The 19,305-nt window shown below is 35.5% G+C and overlaps 1 protein-coding gene and 1 pseudogene across 28 annotated transcripts in view; both read right to left on the reverse strand.

Annotated features, from left to right (window-relative positions):
• The window catches only part of LOC18103868 (protein ROOT HAIR DEFECTIVE 3 homolog 2), a 207,976-nt gene that overhangs the window by 127,346 nt on the left and 61,325 nt on the right, over nucleotides 1-19,305 (reverse strand). For all 28 annotated transcript variants that reach the window (XR_008056948.1, XR_008056947.1, XM_052445889.1 and 25 more), the window contains exon 16: nucleotides 17,257-17,302. Coding sequence is in view for 26 of the 28 variants with exons in the window: in XM_052445889.1 (XP_052301849.1) it covers nucleotides 17,257-17,302 (46 nt within the window). In the remaining 2 variants the exon portion in view is untranslated. The remainder of the gene's footprint in view (nucleotides 1-17,256; nucleotides 17,303-19,305) is intronic.
• Nucleotides 2,565-8,907, reverse strand: LOC18103872 (protein ROOT HAIR DEFECTIVE 3 homolog 2-like; annotated as a pseudogene).

Raw genomic sequence — 19,305 nt, forward strand, 5'->3', positions numbered from 1 at the left:
GGGCAGCTTCTTTGCTTTGAGTAGACTTCTCGCCATGTCAAGAATCGTTCGATTCTTTCTCTCAGCTACACCATTCAGCTGTGGTGTATACGCAGGTGTTGTTTGATGTCTGATGCCTTGTTGTGTACAAAAGGCTTCAAAGTCATTTGTTGTATATTCTCCACCTTGATCAGATCTCACGGTTCTGATCTTATAGCCACTTTGCTTCTCAACAATTGCTTTAAAATCTTTAAAACAATTGAACACTTCTGACTTCCTCTTCAGAAAGTATATCCACGTCTTTCTGCTAAAATCATCAATGAAAGTAAGAAAGTACCTATTTTGTCCAGTCGACATAGGCTTTATAGGACCACACATATCTGTGTGCACTAACTCCAGTGGCCTCTTTGCTTTCCAGTTGACTTCTTTGGCAAAACTGGATCTGTGATGTTTACTGAGGACACAACTCTCACAGACTTCATCTGGATGATCAATGTGGGGCATACCTTTGACCATCTTCTTGCTTCCTAGCATCTTCAAGCTTGTGAAATTCAGATGTCCAAGCCTCAAGTGCCAAAGCCACTCTTCACTGTTGGTGATGACACTCAAACACTTTGCTGCATCATATTGGATATTTAAAGGAAACATCCTATTCTTGAACATTTTCACATAGGCAATTAATCTCCCATTGTAGTCTGTAACTGTCAGATGACAATTCTTCATGAAAAGTGTATAACCTTTCTCCAGAAGTTGACCTATGCTCACCAAGTTCTGCTTTATGGCTGGGACATAGTAGACATCGGCGATGTAGCTATGATCGCCATTCTTCAACTTGATTGGGATGTTGCCTTTACCTTTGAATGAAACTTTTGATGTATCTCCAAAGGTGACTAGACCTTGTATGGTCTCATCTAGATCGCCAAATAGATCTCGTTGGCCACACATGTGATTGCTGGCTCCAGAATCAAGATACCAAATATTCTTTTGATTCTTGTCAAGTCCTTGTTGGATAAATAATGCAACTGCTCCTCTGCTGTTGGCATCCTCCTCTGCATAGTTGGCATGCTCACGTACTTCTAATGGAGCTTTCCCTTGACATTCAATGTTATAGTGCCCAAATTGATTGCAATTATAACACTGGATATTCCTCTTGTCACGGTTATTGTAACCGCCTCCTCTTCCTCTAGGAGTGAATGCTTGTTGTCCTCGACCTCCTCTGGTGGTGTTTCTACCACCTCTTCCTCTAAAGCTTGTATTCCAAGATCCTCTTTCTTGAAATCGCTGAAATCCTCCTCGTGTTTGTTGACTTCTTCCTCGAGTGATATATCCACTTGTTGAAGTCTCCCCTTGCTCATATCTGTCTTTGAGACACAACTTTGCTTGTAAGGCATGTTCAATTGCCTTATCTCCATTTCTTTTGACAATCTTTTGCTCATGAGCTTGCAAAGAACTCATAAGTTCATCCACCATCAAATTGTCCACTTCTTTGGACTCTTCAATAGCGACAACAACAAAATCAAATTTTAGATCTAGGGATCTCAAAATTTTCTCAGTAATCCGAGCATCTGTGAGGGCTTCTCCATTTCTTCTCATTTGATTGACTATCACCATAATTCTTGTGTGATAGTCAGAAATAGATTCTGAGGCCTTCATTTGCAATAATTCAAACTCACCTCGCAAAGATTGGAGACGAATCTTCTTGATTATGTCAGCACCTTTGAATTTTTGTTGGAGAGCCTCCCATATCTCTTTTGATGTTTCTGCGGAAGCAATGATCTCAAATATGGCTTCGTCAAGACCTTGATAGATGATGGTTTTTGCTTTGTTGTCTTTCTTTCTATTGGCTTTGAGGACTTGCTTTTCTGCCTCATGTAGAGTATCTTCTACTTCTTTGGACTCCGGTTCATCATAACCATATTGCACAATCTCTATACACTCTTGTGAACCAAGAAATGCCTTCAATCTGATACACCAACTATCATAATTGTCTTTGATTAGCTTCGGGATGAGTGTTTGTGCATTTTCTGTAGTTATTTTGCTCTTTGACTGACTATATCACCTTCTGCGAGTTGAATTTGGCAAAACTGACACTGTAGATCGATCCAGAATGCCTAAAATAGTAGGGAACCGGTCTGACTTTGTTGAAAATGGGTCAGAAATGGGCTGAACCAGTCAAAAAACCAATTCTGGGCGTCGGGCGGTTCGCTGGGGTTGAACCGGGAATATTCCAAGGAATATTCTATCGGCTCGGCGCAGCTTGGATGCGGCGCGGCTGGCAACTCGGCTTGGCGGCTCGGTGCGAATATGGCGCGCGTGTGAAGCACTCGTCTTCAACCTCTGGCGCGCGTGGTCTGCGCGTGGGCGACAGTGCTGAATCTTAAGGAGGCGCGTGTAGGCTACCGCGGTCTCCGATCAAGCTGATATTTGCACCAGTGAGTTCGTATAGATGAAACCTACACTGTGGAATGATTAAAACTTGTTTTTGACAACTTTGAAAATTCAGGTATATCCCAAAACACTTCTGTTTTCTGACGAACGGAGCTCTGATACCAATTGTTGGTGGGAGAAACCACTTGTGGTGGCTTTGAAACACTCGGAGGGGATAAAACACACTGTTTTATTTCAAGAACAAAACTTACAACAACTTAAACAAAAGCTTAATACAACCCCTCTCTTTCTCTTTAGTGTTTCTCTATATTCTCTCCACACAGAATAACATAAGCTTAGCTACCTATTTATACACGAATTTAAAACAAGATGATTCAACCTTCAAGTATGAAGGCGGCTGGCGGCATGCAGCTGGTGACTGGTGACTGGCGGCTGGGCGGTGACAGCTGGTGGCTGCCTTCCTTGACCTTCTAGATTGATTGAGTTTAATACAACATTACTGAGGGGAAAAAAAATTCACAAAACATTGTTTCTTGTACGGTAAACATGGCGAAATACATATGGCACACAAATCATAAAATATATTATTCATCGTCACAGTCGTCAGCGGTGTCATCAGCACTGTCATCGGCACTCTCGCAATCAACATCGTCATCAGCTAGGTCATCGGCACTATCATCGGCAAGGTCATAGAAAGTGTCACCTTCAAGGTCATCGGCAGTACTGTCATTGGCGGTGTCACTGGCATTCTGGAAATCGAGACTGTTATCGACAGTTTCACCTACAAGGTCATCGACAATGCCATTGGCCCTGTTATCGGTATTCTCGTTGGCATTGAAATTGTCCAGCTTCAGCATGTGTCTCTTGATTATCTTTCTGACCGTTGTTGACGCCACGTCTCCTGCTTTCTTTGCCGCAATTGCATCCCAATCCCCTATGAACGCTGCTGTTGCAACTCCTGCCCCTGTCATGCCACCTATTCCCAGCGCTACGCCTCTCACAGCCTTTGCCTTTAATGTATTGTAAACCTTATGAAGAAAAGTACACCATGTGTGCTACGTGATTATTGAGTAGAATATTCCAATACATGTACATATAAGAAACTTTAATTGATGCAATATATATCTATATATAATATATTCTTGGGTTTGTATACGTATAAGAAACTTTGCTGCTATGAGCAATGGGGGCCTTATCATAGAACAGTCGTGGTCTTTGGACACCACGAGCAGCAAGAAGATTGATCATGCTTTTAAAGCTTGAACATCCCAACCTAATTTTCCTTTTAGAAACTAGGATAAAATTACATGAATAGTCAATAGTCGATGATTGTTTGGGATCTTAGAAAGTCAAAGAGCTTTCCCTGACTGGTATGAATTTTAATACAAGGAAATTACCTTATAAAATCTGGTTTTCGTTTTGGATTTTATTTTCTCAACTTCACAAAGAAGAATTCCCCTGACTGCTGAAGCATCCCATTCCTTACTTATGGAGACATCTGATATAGAGAAAGCCATTAATATATAGGGAACTGAAGAAAATGACATGCCTGTTAGAAATTAATTTTAAATTTAGTGATTTTTTTTTAATTTAATTCAGATTTAATCCAACCAATTTCAGCATTTTATATCGATAGTAGCCCATGTATATATGCGAGCATCATTTGTGAGTCTTTCGTCCAGGTTTGAAACTCCTTAGCAAATCATACTTTCAAAGTGAAGGATTATAAACTATGAAGTTTATGATTTCAAAGGTTGAGTTAATGTAGTACGTTAGCAATTTAAGTGGACTCTTTATTATCAAACGAAATAATAAACAGATAATTCTTGCATGCTATCCATAGTTAACATTGCATTACCTTTACATCCGTTTTCAAATTGGTGCATGGCGTCCTGACCAATATGATCAATGGAAGCCTCAAACCCATCTCTAGATGCCTCCTTCACCCTCTTTGCCAACCTGTTCTTAAAACTTTTAAGTGCGCTATAATGTAGGTGTCGCAGCATGTCAACATAAGCTGGGTGTAGAACCTACATAACAGACCAGAAACTTGATCACCAGGAACAATGACAGATTTTTGGGTCAAACTAGAAAAATATTGCAGGTATTACTGAAGAGGTATCACCTAATTACAGAAGCAAACGAAAATGTTTACATATTAATTAAGGCCTTACTTTTAGTGCTTCTGTTTCCAACTCTTGTCGTTTCTCATCTCTAATACTTTCTTTAAAATGAGTGGCCTCCTTGTCATATCTATTGAAAAATCAGTATTACAAGCACATAAGCAACAGTAGAGGTTCCAAATCAAGTTGAACAAGAAGTTGTATACTTCAATATTTTGTGTGGAAGAAAGCTACTGAGATAGAGGAAACTTCCAATACAGCCCATGTAATGATCATACTGCTTTAGTGCATGCTTTGCAACATTTTGATTCTGCATTGAATAGAAGAGATGCATGCAGAACGTATAGCTTTCCAAAATAGAGAGCAAGATGTACACTTACTGAGAGAGGGAGTTTTTCAAAATAGACATGAGCTTTTTCCTAAACTTCGGTTCTGGACCAGCCTTAACAACTTTTCTCAATGTCAACCAAGTCTGTATGAAATCAATTGTATAACGAGTGATATGATTCTTACATCAAGGTAATACTGATTTCAAACGATATGATTGAGAAGAAAGAAATACCTTATCAGATTTCAAGGTGATATGATTCTTACATCAAGGTGATATGATTCTTACATCAAGCACAATAACTTTTGTAAGCAGAAACAAAGAAGAAAGAAATACCTTATCAGATTTCAAACGACTGAGCGTCTCCTTGGTAATTTGTTCACATCGAAATGTGGCAATCATCACCTAATAAATAAAATTGAGAAATACAATCACATAGGAAAATCTAATTAATTTTTCAGGAAAATCTAATTAATTTTTCGCAAAAGAAGTCATCAATATATAAATAAACCTCCATAGCAGGAAGATCCAGATCCTTGTTCTCCTTTATGGTTTTCCATATCTGTTCTGCACGAAGGTGAAACCCTGAAGCAGGTTGGGCATCCTTCCTATCACCAGCAAGACCTCCCGGAGAGATAGAATGGAAGAACCGCTGCCTTGGCCGATCAACCTGTAAAATACATCACGTAAGGGATTTCGGTCAGTAATAACAATAATAATAGCACAACTAGGTAACCCAAAAGCATAAAATTCTAATTAACCAACTAAATTTGATGATAGGAATTGTTTAAAAAAGATAAAATAAAAATATTTTAATTAACCAAACAAGACTTTAAATTTTTATATATTTCTATATATAAATGTAATGCTGAAATTTAATATCATTTTGTGTGAAAATTCTAATTATCATCATTTATAAAAGTAATAATTAGGGACTTTTGGTCTATCTGAATAATAAAAATAGATTATAAAGTCTGATTAACAAATTATGGAGTGATAATAACCACATTATTATTATTATTATTATTATTATTATTATTATTATTATCACAAAATCTAATTAAGGCATGCAGTTGTTTCGCGGATATAATTCAAGCAAAATACATGATCACTAGATATGTAATAATCTAATAGTTCTCTCTTTAACTCGTCCTACGAATCGATCTTTACTTAATTAGACCTTAGATTTACATAATATTACATATAAAAAAACCCTTAACTTTATTTGGTAAAGCAATTCATGATACCAATTGATGTGATTTTTTTTTTTTGCTAACCCGGATATCCTCACACCCTTTTTAAAGGATGAGACTAATTTCGTTCGGGGTTTGTAGTTGTCCCTCCCAACAAGTATGCTTTCTAAAAATTAAACTTATATTTTCACATTTACAGTAATATAGCGATGTCTTAAGTGCTAAACCAACACTTCTTTGATAAATTATAATTTATTTGGTAAAACAGAAACAAAGCTAAAGCCTTTAATACTAGAAAATCATGCTACAACACAATCCATCAGTTGAAAACAATTAATTTACCTTATCTTTAAACTTCTCCTCCTCTAATTCATAGCTAGGCAAAGCAGTGACCTCCACCTTCATTTTATATTAATAATAAGAACACAAAGACAACGCTACAAAGAATTAGCACCGGTCGAAAAACTATACCAATCAAGAAATTTAAGTTAACAAATGAAACTTAAGAAATAATATCATTTCAAAAAACCATATTAAATTAAAAACTTAAATTTTTAGTTGATACCTAAAGAATTAATGACTTTATATTAACTCATTAAAAAAAATATTTAGTTTTGGATTTAATTTGACCCCCACTTTCATTTCATGGTTAACTAAAAGTGGCTTGAGTTTTATGTCAATTGAAAATAAAAGAAATTAGTGTATATATAAGCATACGTTAAGGGATCGAAGGAATCAACCTACATTAAAAAAATCACCCAGAGGAGTCCCCTTATGAGCATCGGGCTTAGCAATCTCAGCCCATATCTGTATAATTATTTACCAGAGGAAAGATTATGAGAAATTGTTTTGCAGAATTAATCACAACAATTATTTCATATTTAATTATTTACCTTCTGAATATCTTCCCTCAGACTACCTTCTAGACGTTCAAGTGGAGTCTACTCAGAATTAGAGACATAGCTTCATCAGTATATGTTAGAAATATTTATCACATACGAATTGTGATATTGCAGGTTACGGAAAATAGTTTTTTATTCAGAAAATCTCTCTATTTATAAAATAATAATTTTCTATAAACTATGAAAACTACTTATTGTTACAATATATTCCAATCTCTTCTCAGTCTAAGAATGGAACCTTGGTGTGGTCACGGAGGACAAACTACGGGTTGTTTTGCGGGCGCGAAAGAGACGAGTCATGGCCTGCATGTTATTTGAGAGACTAATTTATTAATTAAGTCATTTTATTAAAAAAATATTTGATTTTTACTGATTATATTTATATTATTATAGGCTCAAGGCTACTTATCGACCACAAGCAAATGAGTAGAGTACCTCAAAAACTGTTTTCAAAAGGGGTCTGTTGGCAGCATGTTCTCGACCAATGTCATGGCACCACCTGTATACAATAATTCAAAATGAGGTGATTCTTCCCAATGGAAACAAAAACCTGTAGCAAATTTAAAACTACCTTGATTTATTCAAAAACATATTTAAAGGGTTAACTCGTGACTAGCTCATCTGGTCACGATTAAATGTTATTTAGTCGGATTAACTTTAAATAAAGTGTTTTTAATATTTATTTAAATTGATATTGTTTCTTATTTTTAGATTTAAATAAAAACAAAATTTTAAATGGCCTTTTTTTTTCATGAAATGAGATAATCCAATTAAAATCTAAAACAACTGTAAAATTGAACAAAATTCTGAACATACAAAACTCACATGTTTATCATTACAATGTCAGCAATTGCCAAAGCAAATAGAGCACTTTGCTTTTCGAATGTTGCGCCGTCCTGTAAACATCACAAAGTTAATTTTTTTTTTAATTTTCAAATTGTAGTGTATAATATATGAAATTAATTTCACACTTATCATTAATTCCAAATAATATTGTTGATATAAACAGAAGTTAAAGAATGATTTTATTGAATTTTAATTTAAACATTAATTATTACAGTTAAAACTCTACTTAAATTAACATAATAAAGAGCTTATGATTCACAATAACCATATGTAATGATTTATAATATCAGTTATTTTAAACCTCACCTGCAAGTGGGAATTAGACAAAGAATCATTAAATTCATTCTTTAGTTCCAAAACTAAATTATTTTCATATCAATTAGAATGAGTTCTATAAATTCTAGTTCTAAAAATTCATTAATGGCAGGCACATGCAGCTACTTCAAGCAATTAGTACATTAATTATTTAATGTTTAATTAATGCAAAGTTTAGTTAATTTATACTTGGCCTCTTTCCCTGCTGTCCGATCCCTCCACGTCCATGGCAATTGTGAAAGGCTCGATACCAATACCCTTCCCAATCCAAATGCCTTGAGTTGTTTGACTCCTGAAAATATATATAAGCTAAATTATCTTTCATGGCAGGGTGCAAAACTAGTAAATTAATAGACGAATCCTCCTTTCTAAAGCAAATTAAAGAATACCAAACCTTCCTTCTTCTGCATCCATCATCCTGAAATTTGTCTGAAAGAGCTTGTTCAAGAGGGTGCTCTTCCCTGTTCACCAAAGAAGGCAAATTAAACAATTTATACTCTTTCTCTGCATGCTAGTGTGCGATAAACACACAGATCACTACAGAAACTAAATAAAAAGAATACATACCGCCACTTTGGGGGCCCATAATTGCAACAACAGCATAGGAGACACCGCGTTGTGAGAGGTTGGTGGTCCTCGTGAAGTTTTCGAGTCCTTGCATGTCTAAAACACCGTCACCGGTAATCAGTTGGAAGCGGAAACAATCTTCCGCCATTATTAGTACTCAACTTTGGACGTGTTTTTAGGTTAGTGAATTAGATGTAAAGGATTCTCTGGGAAACTCAAGTTTTGATTCTTATTTTCTAGGATTGATTTAACAGATGAAGTTTACACTACTTGCAAGCTACGCGAGGTGTGGTACTCTCAAGTGCATTTTAGGGTTTTGTTAAGAAGAAGAAGAAGGAGGAGGGTGGGGGTAGAGTTTCAGAGAAGTTGAATTTATAGAGACTCAACAAGTGTCTGGTTTTCTCACAAGTATTAATTTAGTGCCAACTGAGGGTGGCGTTGGGCTCTGTTTCTTAAGTGGCACTTGTTCTTCATTTTTATCCTTGTCAACTCTTATTGAAGTGACAACCTATGTAGGGTTTTTGTTAACTCTTAATAGTGCCAAGTACTGCCAAATCAAGTTGGTCTCTATATTCAACTCTTAATTATTTGAATAGTGTCCAATGGGATTTTTATTTTTTTAATCTCTCTATCATGACTTGACTTGATCGATCCCTTTTACCAATTAAGGAGTCACGGGATTTACACTTCAGTCCTCAAATATCTGTACAATTTTCACTTAGAGATTTTCTACACATATTCATTATTATGAATTATTTTTAGTGTTATTTTCTAAAAATCACCCCCTAAATGCGGGTCCCTCTCTCTATGAGCAACACAGTAGGTTTACATTTTTAAAGCACAACACTTTCAATCCAACAACTGGCTTTCTCAACAGAGGAAGTTACAGGGTAATGATAGACGGAGTTTGCCCTTCATTGCATTGACTGTTTAAAGGCCGTGTGTGAATAAAGTGTTGGAGAAAAATGTTACTCCGCGACTGAATCCTTCTAAGTCAATTTATATACAGATTTTATAGGTAGTTAAGTTATGGTTATAATAAATTGGTTTGGTAGAGGTTGAACGTGGCGTGTCCTTTCTCTTTGGTTTTTTCTGGGTAGATTTCAGCCAAAGACTTGGTTTAATCTTCACAATATTAAAATCCGTTTTGCCGGTTGTTCTTGGGTCAATGATATAAATAAACCTCTTGTTTGGTTTGCCTGGGCGTTTTTTTCAGTACACTATAAATAATAACATGTTTGATTTTATCATTGACAGAAATAAGTGTGAAAATATTATTGGTAAATTACCATTAGAATAACATTCTAAACCATATAAAATTATGCATCCTTTTCCGTTAGAAAATATAATCATGAGATTTATTGACTCTTTTTAGATGATTTTAACCGACCAAGGTCTAAAATACTCTAAAAAATAGCTGTAGATGGAAGCTAAGTAACCTTCGAAATTGTTCGTTCTTTCTAATGATCATGGATTTATTGGCCTTTTTTTTCTTTTTAATTAGTTTTCCTAACTTGGGAGAAAGGATTAATGTTGATAAACGAAACCATGCATAAAGGATGTTGTAACCTATTTTTGGGTCTCCGCACAAAAAAGAAGAAAATGCAAAAAAATCAAAAATAATCGGAAGAAAAATCCAAAAAAATATAACAGTGAAAAGAGGATACCAGAACACTCGAAAAAATAGTTAAAAATTGGTTGAGGAGGTTCAAAAATACAAAGATTAAAATTTAACAGTATTTTATTAACTGATAATAGCCATGTTAACAAAGAAAATTCAATTTGAGGAAGAAAAGTCTAAAATCAGATGTTTATGGACTTAATTAAATTTTATTGAAGGTTTAATTGAATTTATAGAGGGTTTGATTGAAAAAAAAAATTGATTTTGAAGTCAATTTAGGCTTTAATTGGAAGAAATTAAAGTTCTAGGGTCAAATTATAATTTTTAAGAGTTAATTTGGTCAAATCAAGAGCTTAATTGCATAAATATTGAAGTTCGATGGCCAATTAGAGATTTAATTGAAGAAATCCGAAACCAAGGACCAAAATGAAAAACGGGCGTAAATAGAGGGGCTGTAATTAAACCGGATCAGGGGCTAAATTAAAGAAATTAGAAGTTTATTGCTCAATTGAGGGTCAAATTGCATAAATCAGAGACCAAATACCAAGTTGGAAAAGGCAGCCAACTTCAGGGCCGACGATTGATTTTTGGCAGGGATGCAATTGCATTGATTTTTAAATCAAATTTGCAATTTAGGATTTGATTGAACAAATCATAAATTGAGGATTGATTTGTATTTTGACATAAGTTTGGCACCGTTTTCATTTAAATAAAACAATGCGTTTTGTCCAAAACTGTGCCGTTTCATACACTGTTCATTAAAAAAAAAAAAAAACCTGAAACGGTGCCATTTTGATGGCACTATGGGTTTTCTTCTTCCCCTGGACGAGCGAGGCAGGGGAAGAAGAAGATTTTTTCTTTCCCTTGTTTTCACCAACTTCCCCTTCAAAAAGACGCACACAACCCACACTTTCCACGTGTTGGAGGGCCGGTGGAGGGGAGGCAGCATAGTGGCCGCCCCAACCATGTCCCTCCCCTGTTTTTGCCTATAAAAACAGGGGGGACATAAGTGAGAGAAAAAAAGAGAGAAGGAAGGAGGAGAAGAGAAGAGAGAGAGCATAAAAGAGCGGAAAGACCGAAAGAAAAAAAACAAAGAAGAAGAAAACCGAGAAGAGAACGAAAAACAGGAGGAGAAGAGAAAAAAAAAGAGGACAAGAAAACAGGGGATAATAGAGGAGGCTGAAGGAGAAGTAGCGGCGCCGCCTGCAACCACCACAGGCCACCACGGCGTGCCATCTCGAACCACCAGCAACGCCACCGCTTTAGGTAACTACCTCCTCCCCACCGTTTGTAACCAGCCCATTTGGGCCTGGGCCGAGACATCAGCCCAACCTGTAGATGGGCCGGATCTGGCCCAGCCCAGAAGGGGTGGGCTAGGCTCGACCCAATTTTTTGGGATTTTTACTATTTCCTCGCGTATTTTTACGCCTTTTTTTTAATAGTATCGGAATATATTTTTATGTGGTTAAAAATACAAAATCCGATATTAAAATATCCGGTTTTCGTCAAAACTTCCAAAAATACAAAAAAAAAATTGAAAAAAGAAAAAATATTTTTGTGCATACGGTCAAGTGTCTCAAAGCTAAAAAATCATATTGTGTTTTTCAAATACCAAAAAACAATGTTTCAGCATGCATTTTGGCTTTAATAACCAGTTTATTAAAGTCAAGAGAACATTGGCCAAAATTTCAAAAACAACAAAAAATTTATTTTGTTTTGTTTTAATATCAGGGGTTATGAATTTATACGTAAAACGTATTCCCGATATTAAAAATGTATTTTCTTTTGATAACATAGAACAATTAGGTTTTTACCCGATAAGATAAGGATCTCCTTACAGAGGAGGACTTTTCTTAAACCGTAGACAGACCGACAATTAGAAACCACAACAAGACTTTAGATTTTATCAGATAACAAAACAATGTAGCTTACCTTAAGTAGAGCGTAGTTGGGGTGCTAATACCTTTCTTTTACGCAACCAATCTCCGTACCCGATCTCTAAGACCAGTTAGGGTTCCTAGTGACCAGAATACTAGGTGACAACTTCCATTCAAATTTTCCACTGATAAGAGATAAGAATTCCTTGTCTCCCCACATTTGCAAGACTAGACCATTTACATTTTCCCCTTGAGAGTGGTGGACGATCGCCGTGACACCGCACACGTGCGACAAAAGAGATTAGGTTGACACATGTCCAAACAGTATGACTCCATTAATTAATGTCTCAAAAGCTAAAACTTTATGGTACTTTGTAGCAGTCCGTGCACCATTTTCTGCTTGCCTTTGAGGACAAGTTCACATGCATCTTAATTTACCGAAAGTTGGAGATTAATTATTTACCGAAAATATCATATTAAAAGTTTCCTCTTTCCGGTTACGGTACGTAGTGACATCCTCCTTCTACCTCCATTGATTATTACTCTACAATACCAATTTCGATTAATCTATGATGAGAGATTTGCAAGATTACCATTTGTAGAAACTGAAAATATTTTTACCATTGTTTATTCCCATTTGTAGAAACTGATGATATTTTTACTAGCACGGCTTATCAAATTACAAACAAACTTCTTTCATAAGATTCACCATAACATGTTGCATGGATAGTTGGACACACAAATATAAACTGTCCACAAGTGTGGATTTGTCATTATTACTGTTGTCACAGCCTCATCGCTCTCGTGAAAATCACAATCCCTGCATTTACCACTGCAGCAGGCCCCGCCACCACAGCCCCCACCCCCGCAGCCGCAGCAGCACCAGCACCAGCAGCATAGCTTCGATTTCTCCTGCGACCATCCTGAAGGAAACACCAAGTATCACATTTCGAGTGATGCATAAATTTGTAGTCATAAAAACTTTAATCGGCTTAAAGTTTTTTCTTGGTTTCAGTGCTTAAGTTTAGAAGTATAGGAACTTCAATTGGCATGTGATAAACCGAGAATGTTCTAATAAATTAAGTTTAAAGTTTTTGTTTTTAGTAAAAAATACATTCAAACAGATATTGTGAACGCAATCAAATTACCAAATGAACATGTAATGTGATACCAGAGTAAAATATACCTGAAGGGATCTAGCTCCGGTCACCATAGGCTCTATCTCTTCTATAAAATTCACCCACAACCACAATGATTTACAGTCCTCGGGTTTAAGTAGAGTGGTAGCTTTTGGAGAAACCTGCTCATATTTGATTATTATGTGAAATTAACCAGTTTGGCACAGAGACGTGTAAAACTAAATGGATTACATTTGCATACCAATAAGCATGCATAAATATAACTTAACACACATTCACCAACTGTTACCTCTTCCCATGTGTCTGAGGCTGGGGTGTCCAGTGTAGCTCCCATGAACGTATTTGGCAAAGATGGATCAGGAACAGTTCTATCCATAAGAGAGGAATAGAGTACATTCTCAATCTGATCAGGCATTTCATCGAAGCGGATGGCCGCAATGATTGATAGTATTCTCAAAGACTATAACAAAATAATTGGGAGACATTCAGAGGTAACTCAAAGTTTAACCAATTAAGCATCCCAGTAGCCATTAGTTATACAAAATGTAGGCAATATTACCGCAGAGAGAGCGTCCCTTTCAATTTCATCGAGGTTTCTTTCCGTAGTCCAATTATACCATGAAATTGAGCTTTCATCATGATTGAAGTCCTTTGAAAACCTGGAATACGCTCAAAAGATTTAATAAAAAAATAAAATTGAAAAAAAAAAGACAGCTACAATGAAGTAATGTACCTATCCTTCATGCGCATCAGAACTCTCCTTGCATCTGCTGCTTCTCTTGCCTTCATCTCCAATAAATTTCTGGCATGCTCCCTCAAATGTTGCGATTTAGTGTCGATTTCAGAACTGTTCAAATTGAAACTAACAGCAGCATCTGAAAACTCTGATACAGCAGCCTCAGTGTTGCCCTCAAAAAGATTTCTTATTGATGCCCATGCATCTCTTTCACCAGATTCCAATAAGGATTCTACTCTTTTGGCAAGCGCATGCGTTATTTGTTTCTATGCAGGAGTAACATAACAAGATTTGGCAAGCGCATGCGTCATTCAGTCCTTTAAGTCACTAGACAACTTAGCCTCTTCAGGATAGATATATGCAGCCTACTCAAGATGGATATAAATCCAGCAGTTAAGTTGTTTAGCTTGACAGTCAAGATAATTCGAATAGAGGACTAGCTGGAAAGTATCTAAAACTCGTATAAACAGCAACGACAGACAAATCAGATTAGTTCCACATAAAATTTCAAGGTTCAAATCTAAACTGATGCGCATATCTGCTTAGCCAGAACCTGCAATTATGCAAATAGTTCCTGTCATATTTACACTAGTCAATCATTAAATGATTATGGTGCTTTTCATATCCAATCCATTTACAAGTTGCACTGCAGAGCATGTAGTTTTAAGTATCAGAAAACGATTGACCATGAAAACCATGAGGATAAATTCCATTTCACTGCAGAGCAAGTTTGAATTCCAGCCAACGCTATACAGAATTTGTAAAAATAATTTATCATACCCAGAAAAGGTAAGCCATTTTAAACAAATCACAGCTACGACTACGATTATTATACTATTATTACCCAGATCTAGGAAAATGAGTTAGTAGATGAAAGATGCTCCCCAATCAACCATCTAGGTTGTGGTCCAGTGGTAAGAACTTGGGACTAAGAGGTTTGCTCCCTCTGTGATTTCAGGTTCGAGCCCTGTGGTTGCTCATATGATGGTCACTGGAGGCTTACATGGTCGTTAACTTCAGGACCCGTGAGATTAGTCAAGGTGCGCGCAAACTAGCCCGGACCCCATGTTAATCTAAAAAAAAAGATGCCAGGAACACAATTTTAATCATAGAAGGATGAGCTATAATAGCAACATCTTAAAAAGTTGTAGTCACTGTGTTACATTTTGTCCACTAAGTTGACTTTTTTATTCTGTTTATCTCAGCCAATCGCTTTGTTCAATGAAGTATCTATTAAACTAGCGTTAATCTTCTTGATGCAGCCGGGTTATACAAACGGAAGGTTCTAAGCATTCAAGTGAGGAATTGACACACAAGAGAAAAGACCTAGTTATAATAGACTAGATTAGCACCTTAAAGATAACAAAAGATATGACTGTTGAATTAGACTCAAATTTTTCTAGGAGATTCTATAGACAGGTTTTCTACTAAAAGCTACTCTATCACTTATTGAATTGTTGAATCTTTCATAATTAGGCCCATAAGTTACTATTTGGGATAATTTTGATTTTTTCCTAGGATTTTCTGGATTTATCATTATTATTTTGAATTTTGTTTTAATTTTCTTAATGTTTTCAGGCATTTGATTGTTTCCAGGTAGATATAGGTTTTCCTAGCTTATATTAAGGACTTGTAAATTTACTGAGAAAACAGCTAATTTTTAAAGAATAAAATTGTGAAATTAGGATTCATGTTTCCGACCCTTTTTTATCATTAAGATTTTTGTGTTTTGTGTGCTATTGTTGTTCTATTAACTTTCGCCTGCATAGTGAAAATTATAATAACTTGAGATTTGCACGGGTACAAAATGCAAGTGGTCAACTCAGAAGAGGAGGTGGAGGAACACATCCTGAGAATGTTGACTACCTGTATACCTTCATTGATTCTAGTGATAGTGATAGAGCGGATACAAGATTTTATATAGTCCATGAGAGAATAAAATTAATTCAGGGCTCTTTTGGGAGTTTGATAACTCATGCATATATATCAGTTAGATATGAAGTTTTTTCTTCAGGTTTAAACTATCTCTGCAGTCATATTACTTGCCCATTGAGTGGCGCTAGTTTCTATTACAGGAGCATGCCGAGGAGAAATATAAAATTTCACAATTCATCAAACAGAAGGCTAAATAGCAGTATCTAAGCAATTTAATCAGACCCTCGAGACAAATGAAAGATTGACAGTTTTAACACAGTCAAATGTGTTGATGGTAAAAATACTTGATAACAGTAGCATCCAGAGTGTACCTCAACATTATACTTAAGAAAAGAATATAATGATAAAACAATTGAAGTCCGAAAAGAATCCTTTTGTTTTATGCATATAAGATAACTGTATTCGATTTTTAAAAAAGCAAATAAAATATAAAAATTAATCTTTTCAGTGTTTGGAGTCTAAATACCTTTACATCCTTGATCAAACTCGTCCATGCAAGATTGGGAACAGAGATGAATAGCAACATATTCTTTTCCTTCATTCTGTGACTGTTCCAGCCTAGTTTTAAAACTTTGAAAGATAGGTTTCCAAATTAGAACTGACAGCTTCTCCAAACCCTGATACTGGACCAGCTTGTACAGCTTCCTTCATTTTCAACCAACCCTGTAAGAAATAAATTTAGTACTAACTGATATTAAATGAAGTCGGTGAACTTTAAAAGAAAGAAATTAGAAAATAGATTCAATAAAGTACCTCATCGAATGTAAAGCATTTGAGCTTCTCATTGTCAAGATATCAAAGGACCTAGTCCTGCCACATGTCAAGAGATTAGAGAATAAAATGGTTAGAATGTTCTTAGTATTGTTAGACAGTTAAGAAAGTTTGTTACTGTTAGTTAGATAACGTAAACAAGCTTCTAACTATAGTTGACATAAAAAAAAATATAATAGTGTAGGAATATAATAAGAAGAATATAATACAGGAGTTTTTCTTCTTCCTCTGTTCTGCAGAAATTCTCTGTGCTTCTCTTCATTTCTCTTTTCGTCTCTGTGAAAATTTTGCTATCTTTTCACTCATCAGCAATCTCTTCACATCGAACAGTGGTAACCATGACCTGATAAACAAGATGAGAAGTATATTTACATATGAAACCTGATGGTTTATAGTTACACAAGAAAATGGCTTTTAATAAACCTTGACAGCAGGAAAATCTAAATCCTTGTTGTCTTTTATTATTTTCCAAATCTCTTCCGCACGAAGAGGAAACACTGAAGCAGGTTCAACTTTCTGCCGGTCACCAACAAGACCTCCTGGATAAATGGAATGGACAAACCGCTGCCTCAGTTGAGCAACCTGTAAATGTCAATGCTATCAGAAAAATGGAGTTACGAATTACAGATACTGGATTTCTCACTTGATATTTGCTGTCCTAATTGCTCCCACATGCACAGATCCATAAAATTATCTTATCACAGGACGTAATGGTTCATTTGGTCATTCTTACATGATACACTCCTAATGACTATTAAACACTCTCCAATCAAAGCTAAGCACCAATGTGTCATGCATGATTATCAAGTTTAACGTGCATACAAATTAATTATTGGTTAATTATGGACTCCAGAGTTAACTTCTACATTAACCACATGAATTGAAGACGTATTCTCGGAAACGAAACACAGACTGTCACTCCCACCAAACATTTCCTAAGAGACTTGAATGCGTTGATGTAGGGTTAGTGAATTAGATGTAAAGGATTCTCTGGGAAACTCAAGTTTTGATTCTTATTTTCTAGGATTGATTTAACAGATGAAGTTTACACTACTTGCAAGCTACGCGAGGTGTGGTACTCTCAAGTGCATTTTAGGGTTTTGTTAAGAAGAAGAAGAAGGAGGAGGGTGGGGGTAGAGTTTCAGAGAAGTTGAATTTATAGAGACTCAACAAGTGTCTGGTTTTCTCACAAGTATTAATTTAGTGCCAACTGAGGGTGGCGTTGGGCTCTGTTTCTTAAGTGGCACTTGTTCTTCATTTTTATCCTTGTCAACTCTTATTGAAGTGACAACCTATGTAGGGTTTTTGTTAACTCTTAATAGTGCCAAGTACTGCCAAATCAAGTTGGTCTCTATATTCAACTCTTAATTATTTGAATAGTGTCCAATGGGATTTTTATTTTTTTAATCTCTCTATCATGACTTGACTTGATCGATCCCTTTTACCAATTAAGGAGTCACGGGATTTACACTTCAGTCCTCAAATATCTGTACAATTTTCACTTAGAGATTTTCTACACATATTCATTATTATGAATTATTTTTAGTGTTATTTTCTAAAAATCACCCCCTAAATGCGGGTCCCTCTCTCTATGAGCAACACAGTAGGTTTACATTTTTAAAGCACAACACTTTCAATCCAACAACTGGCTTTCTCAACAGAGGAAGTTACAGGGTAATGATAGACGGAGTTTGCCCTTCATTGCATTGACTGTTTAAAGGCCGTGTGTGCATAAAGTGTTGGAGAAAAATGTTACTCCGCGACTGAATCCTTCTAAGTCAATTTATATACAGATTTTATAGGTAGTTAAGTTATGGTTATAATAAATTGGTTTGGTAGAGGTTGAACGTGGCGTGTCCTTTCTCTTTGGTTTTTTCTGGGTAGATTTCAGCCAAAGACTTGGTTTAATCTTCACAATATTAAAATCCGTTTTGCCGGTTGTTCTTGGGTCAATGATATAAATAAACTTCCATCATGTTTACTAATTTTTATTTATTAAAATATTTTTTAATCAAACGATAATATAAATATATAAATATATTAAATTGTTTGAATAAAAAAAATTAATAATAATATGCAAGGTTATACATATTAGAAATATTATCTGAAAATAAATATTTTTATTTTAAAAAATATAGTTCATCTATATAAAAAAATAAAATAAAAATCATAGATGAATTAGAAAAACTTCTTCGAAAATTAAACGCATAACCAAAAAATATTATCATTTAAAAAAGGCTCTTTAAATAAAATAAAAGAGAGAAGGGATATTAATTTAAATATAATAATTATTATTATTTTTTAAAAAAGAAGCATTAATTAAAATAAAAAATGAAAAAAAAATAAAAAGGGCTAAGTGCTGCTGGGCCAGGCAAGCCAGACCAGCCTGTCTGGCCCATTTCATTATGGCCCGCATAACTGGGCCCTCTTTTTAATTGTACCGCCTAATTTTTTTTATAAAAAAAATCAGAAGATATGTTGCCCGTTTTGTCAAGATTCCAGCCATTGTGGAGGCTAAAAAATTGAGGCATAGGCTCTTTTGACAACACAAATTAAAGGTTTGTAAACTCTACTACTTTCAAAGT

Source organism: Populus trichocarpa, chromosome 12 (assembly GCF_000002775.5).
Source record: "Populus trichocarpa isolate Nisqually-1 chromosome 12, P.trichocarpa_v4.1, whole genome shotgun sequence".
NCBI lineage: Eukaryota > Viridiplantae > Streptophyta > Magnoliopsida > Malpighiales > Salicaceae > Populus > Populus trichocarpa.